Source organism: Nomascus leucogenys, chromosome X (genome assembly GCF_006542625.1).
Source record: "Nomascus leucogenys isolate Asia chromosome X, Asia_NLE_v1, whole genome shotgun sequence".
In the NCBI taxonomy this organism is placed as follows: Eukaryota; Metazoa; Chordata; class Mammalia; order Primates; family Hylobatidae; genus Nomascus; species Nomascus leucogenys.
The window spans coordinates 126029999-126035470 of record NC_044406.1 but is presented as its reverse complement, the minus strand read 5'-3'; the positions used below and the strand labels follow the sequence as shown (position 1 = coordinate 126035470).

The window sequence follows — 5472 nt, the reverse complement described above, 5'->3', positions numbered from 1 at the left end:
TTAGTTTCTGCCAAATCTGCCGGGATGGCTTCTCATTCCCACTCGCTACCTCGGGCTGCTCCGAGAGTTTCAAACGCTGTGCCACTCGCTTCAGCTGGCAGTGGCGATTATCGGGGTTTCCTCTCCCCGCAGCCAGAGTTCCCGCGCCGCTAGTCTTTGGCAGATAACCCAACAAGCAAGTGAATGTCCCTCTCCGAATCTCAGGAAGTCTCTAAAACAATAAAAGAGATGGACGGAATCCGTTAGCAGAGCCTGCTCCCGGGGGAGGCGGCGCGGCTGCGCGCCCAGAGTAGCGCTCAGCGGTCCCGGCAGGTGCGGGGGCAGTGGAGGGGGCCCGGCGGTTCGCCCGGAGGACGGCCTCGGCTCCGCTCCGGCCAACGTTCCCCCCTCCAAGAAACTTTTCTTTCACTCTGAGAGGCTCCGTGTTGCCATGAAAACGGATTTTCCAAGGGGCCCGACCCTCCCCCTCAGGGGCATCGGACTGGAAAAACCGAAATGGCCAGAGAGCAGAGACAAAAAGGGGCCGCTAAGCGGGGGCCAGGATCGAGAGAGCGGAGGCCAGTTCACCCCCTACGTCCCACACATACTCTCCACACCACCTTGTGCGAGCGCCTCCGCCAGGCTCAGGAGACGGGCGACTGACTGCTTGCCCGCCCTCCCGCAAACCCCCAAGAGCCTCACAGCCGAATGCACCCCGCAGTCCTGAAGCCTGTCTCCCAAGCCCGGGCCCCTGACCCACGCTGCGTCCTGGACGCACTGGCCCTCCTAGAGAAAGATCTGGACAACCAGCGGCCAATTCCAGGGAGAGCTTCTTGGAGACGCAGCCAGGAGCACTTCCAATGAGCCTGGAGTCCCTAAGCCGGCCGGGGTAGCTGGTGGTGCCCTGTGTTCCTAGCGCTGGCAGCAGAAGCGGCCAGAAAACCTCCGTGCAGACAACGGGAAGCTTTGCGGGCTGGCCGGGGGATGGGGCGCCGGTCGGCCTTGACAGGGTTGCAAAGTTGTTTTCTAAATTCCGAAGGCGCCCCTCTGCCCCCTCCCCCCAATCTGCTCGCGTGTCCCCTCCCCCCTCCCCCCGTCACCTCCTCAGGTTTCGTTCTTTCAAACTTTTTGAAACCCTAATTGTTGGCCTCTGAGTGGGCCTCGTGGACTCCCGCCTCCTAAGTAACTCTTACCACGTCACTAGGCCAAAGAGGGGCGTGGGGTGAACGAAAGGGCTCCCCGAACTTTTTTTTTCCAGCCAGGCCGAACGGGGGCTCGGTAATGATTGGCCAGGGCGCATCACTACGAACCTGTCAATCACGGGTTCTCCGGGTTGCGAGGGGCGGACCAAGCCCCAACCCCGGGGGATCCGAGCAGGTATATAAGGGGCCCGGCTAGAGCCCAGCCAGACTGTGAATGCGACCTGTTCGAGACAACGCATCAGGTGCGAGAAGCCCGCGGGTTACTGCTGACTTGGAGCGGAGCATTTTGATAAGCCTACCCTTCCCGCCGGACTCGCTGGCCCACAGGCCCCCAAGCTCCGCTCCGACGGAGTCCCAGGGCCTTTTCACCGTGGCCGCTCCAGCCCCGGGAGCATCTTCTCCTCCCGCCACGCTGGCGCACCTTCTTCCCGCCCCGGCAATGTACAGCCTTCTGGAGACTGAACTCAAGAACCCCGTAGGGACACCCACACAAGCGGCGGGCACCGGCGGCCCCGCAGCCCCGGGAGGCGCAGGCAAGAGTAGTGCGAACGCAGCCGGCGGCGCGAACGCGGGCGGCGGCAGCAGCGGTGGTGCGAGCGGCGGTGGCGGGGGCACAGACCAGGACCGTGTGAAACGGCCCATGAACGCCTTCATGGTATGGTCCCGCGGGCAGCGGCGCAAAATGGCCCTGGAGAACCCCAAGATGCACAATTCTGAGATCAGCAAGCGCTTGGGCGCCGACTGGAAACTGCTGACCGACGCCGAGAAGCGACCATTCATCGACGAGGCCAAGCGACTTCGCGCAGTGCACATGAAGGAGTATCCGGACTACAAGTACCGACCGCGCCGCAAGACCAAGACGCTGCTCAAGAAAGATAAGTACTCCCTGCCCAGCGGCCTGCTGCCCCCCGGTGCCGCCGCCGCCGCTGCCGCTGCTGCGGCCGCAGCCGCTGCCGCCAGCAGTCCGGTGGGCGTGGGCCAGCGCCTGGACACGTACACGCACGTGAACGGCTGGGCCAACGGCGCGTACTCGCTGGTGCAGGAGCAGCTGGGCTACGCGCAGCCCCCGAGCATGAGCAGCCCGCCGCCGCCGCCCGCGCTGCCGCCGATGCACCGCTACGACATGGCCGGCCTGCAGTACAGCCCCATGATGCCGCCCGGCGCTCAGAGCTACATGAACGTCGCTGCCGCGGCCGCCGCCGCCTCGGGCTACGGGGGCATGGCGCCCTCAGCCACAGCCGCCGCGGCCGCCGCCTACGGGCAGCAGCCCGCCACCGCCGCGGCCGCAGCTGCGGCCGCAGCCGCCATGAGCCTGGGCCCCATGGGCTCGGTAGTGAAGTCCGAGCCCAGCTCGCCGCCGCCCGCCATCGCATCGCACTCTCAGCGCGCGTGCCTCGGCGACCTGCGCGACATGATCAGCATGTACCTGCCACCCGGCGGGGACGCGGCCGACGCCGCCTCTCCGCTGCCCGGCGGTCGCCTGCACGGCGTGCACCAGCACTACCAGGGCGCCGGGACTGCAGTCAACGGAACGGTGCCGCTGACCCACATCTGAGCACCAGCCTGCGCTCGTCCACCCTTGTTCCCCACCCCCACTCCCACCCCCGCCCCGCACCCCCAAGTTGGGACGCCTTGTTTAGCTTTGCTTGCCTGGGACTGTTGCCTTGTACCGATGATGGGGAGGACTGAAAGTTTTGCTGTAGCTGTCGGGTTTTGTACAAAAGCAAAAATAAGTCAGGAGCAGCGAAAATGGGACTTCTAGAGAGCTCTCTTGCCCCACGCCGCTGCTCCTTCTTTCACCTTTGTAGGCTGGGAATCGCTGTGTTATTTGCAAAGAAAAAACAGCTCCCACTCCTCCACCTGAGTTCCAGGGTTATTCTGTTACATTTGAAAATGTTGTCTTGTTAGTTTGCAGTTAGCCAAGGAGTGAATGGGAGAAACACAGTATCGGGTGAGGCTAGCTGGAGAAGTGCAACGCCTACGCCCCCAGTCCTGTCGCGTCTGTTTTCCTCGTGGTTTTTTGGGGCGCTGACCGCTCCAAGCGGCGCGGCAGCTAAAGCCAATGTTAATTTATAGCCAGGTGTGCGTGTGTCTCCCGCCTCGCCGCCCCTGGCCGCGGGACAGCTTCTGTCCAGTCATGTTGAGTTGGTGATTTCTGCCGTGATCTGTTTGATATTTCGTCGCGCTAATGTGTTCAGATTTCGTTTGGGTAGTAGGGAGGGGCTACTTTGTTTCAGGTTTTTCAAGCTTTTACTCTTAATTCCTAAATGAGAGATCAATAAATTTTATAACCAACATGATGGAGTCCTGATAATTTTGCGGCCCTGAAACTTTTTTGCAGGTTGGGGAGGGACCAACACTCGGTTTTACAACTGAGATCCCATCCTAGGGGCGGGGTGGGACCTGGGGGGAGGCAAGCATAATCTGAAGTGGTTTCCTTTTAACTACTGGTGATCCACCATACACCAGCTTCCAATATTCTCAACTGAAACGGAGTAGAAAGCGGCTTGTCTTCTAGGAGCGTCTCCCGAGAGCGGGCACACAGTAGCTAAGGCGCAGAGCCCGCGGCCGCGCACTTGTTGATCACAGTGAGCGTCTGCTGAAAGTGTCTGCTGCCGCAGCCACGCGAGGCGGGGCTGGAAAGGCGCGGCCACTGAAACCGACCATAAACGGGGCACTTTTACCTTTGTGCACTGGGGCGGGAAGACATTTGAGCCTAGCTGAAATATTTACAAAACGAAAACCCTTCGGAAATCTCGATGATCCTATTAAAAATAAGTGGTTACAGGGATCCCCAGCAGGAAACAAATACATTTCAACCCTGGTAGCTGAACCGCCGGAGTCAACATTCAGCGCTGGAAGATTTGGTATTAAAAAGTACTCCTTAGATTTTCAAAGATCTCCGAAACTCCTCCTAGGCGTTTTGTTTTTAACGTGTCAACTCAGTCCACCTATTTGTTTTCCAGGGAAGGCTCCTTTTCATCCAGAGACTCGAGCCCGCTTTCTACTCCATCCCCCCTCCCCACTTTCCTCCAGTCCCTGACCCTTGGCCGTTCCACTGTGCCCCCCGAAGGGCCTTTAGTTTCGCGCCCAGCCACACGGCCCCAGTGTATCTGTTTGGGGCCTAGGAAGAAAACAAATAGAACCAGTGTTTTTTTACCCCCTCCTCAGCTGTTTGAGGTGATTTCCTTAATCCCTTTAATCCTGTTACCTCGCTATCCCAGAATAACTAAACTCAGCCTTTCCAATAAGCTTGGCCTGGTGCACTGTTTTTATCCTCATCCACTACTGACCACAGATTTCTTTGCTTGAGGTCCGCTGGGACCCTAGGCGACAGAGTCTCCGGTAAATTGGTCCGAATTCCACATTTCCAGCCGGCTTCCTTTGTGTGGGCCAGTCATTCACCTGCGGGCCGGGGAGGGCCTGGTGGGGGGGGGGGTGCGGAGGGGGCTTTCTGAGGCTTCGGGGGTCGTGCCCGCTTTTTACACATCACTGCGGATCCTGGAGACTAAACCCACTCCGCCTCTCCAAGAAAGGTCGGGTCTCCCTGGGAAGGCAGCACCAGCCCCCTAAGACATTTCCACTGCCACCCCTCAGCCCCCGCATTCCATCTCCCACTGTGCAGCATGGGGTGGGAGGGGGCCGGCGTTGATTTACAGACCCATACGCTTTGCCCTCCACCCAGTCCTCCTCCTGGTCCTGCCGCGCGTCCAGGCTCGGGTTCGGGTTCAGCCTCAGCCTTGGTACCACTCCCCCTTCTCCCAATCCCAGGGCCACAGACCTCGCGCCCCTCCCGGCTGGTTGGTGCTTCAATCCTTGCTGCTGTGATTGGAGCAAACCCGCAAGCTGCCTGGTCAGTGAGCTTCATCTCCCCTGGCCCCTCAACCCGGGTGCTCCAAAAACCCAGGGGCGAGAGGAAACTCTTTTGTCCTATCTATCCTCCCATCATATTTTTCACCGTGTTTGGCCTTCAATAAAATACCTGTCCGTAGGTTACTCTGGGTTTCCAATTGCTAGCAATTGTGGACTCAAATTTGGTCTGAAATGACTCCAGGAAAGGGAGGGTAAAAACAAGCAATTCGCCCCCACTGTGGGAGGCGGTGCCAACAGGGGAATAAACTCTGACACTGCTTCTTTCGAAGAGTCCATTGTGCTGCTGCCTTCTTAGAAGTGCCAGGGTCACCCTTTCAGTGTGTCTCACATACCGCTCACTCTCTCTAAACATCCATGGCTTTGTGCTTCACTTTGTCTGATTTCCAAATTGCCTTTAAGAGAAAAGATGTCATCAATC

The 5472-nt window shown here is 59.3% G+C and overlaps 1 protein-coding gene across 1 annotated transcript; it reads left to right on the top strand.

Annotated features, from left to right (window-relative positions):
- The first annotated feature begins 1345 nt into the window (after window positions 1-1345).
- On the top strand, window positions 1346-3474 carry SOX3 (SRY-box transcription factor 3). The gene has a single exon (XM_003272598.4). The coding sequence runs from the start codon at window positions 1396-1398 to the stop codon at window positions 2734-2736; it is 1341 nt and encodes a 446-aa protein (XP_003272646.1). The 5' UTR covers window positions 1346-1395; the 3' UTR covers window positions 2737-3474.
- The last annotated feature ends 1998 nt before the right edge of the window (window positions 3475-5472 follow it).

What these genes read in the sequence shown, in the direction of transcription:
- SOX3 (XM_003272598.4), top strand. Translation starts at nt 1,396, where the DNA reads ATGCGACCTGTTCGAGACAACGCATCAGGTGCGAGAAGCCCGCGGGTT.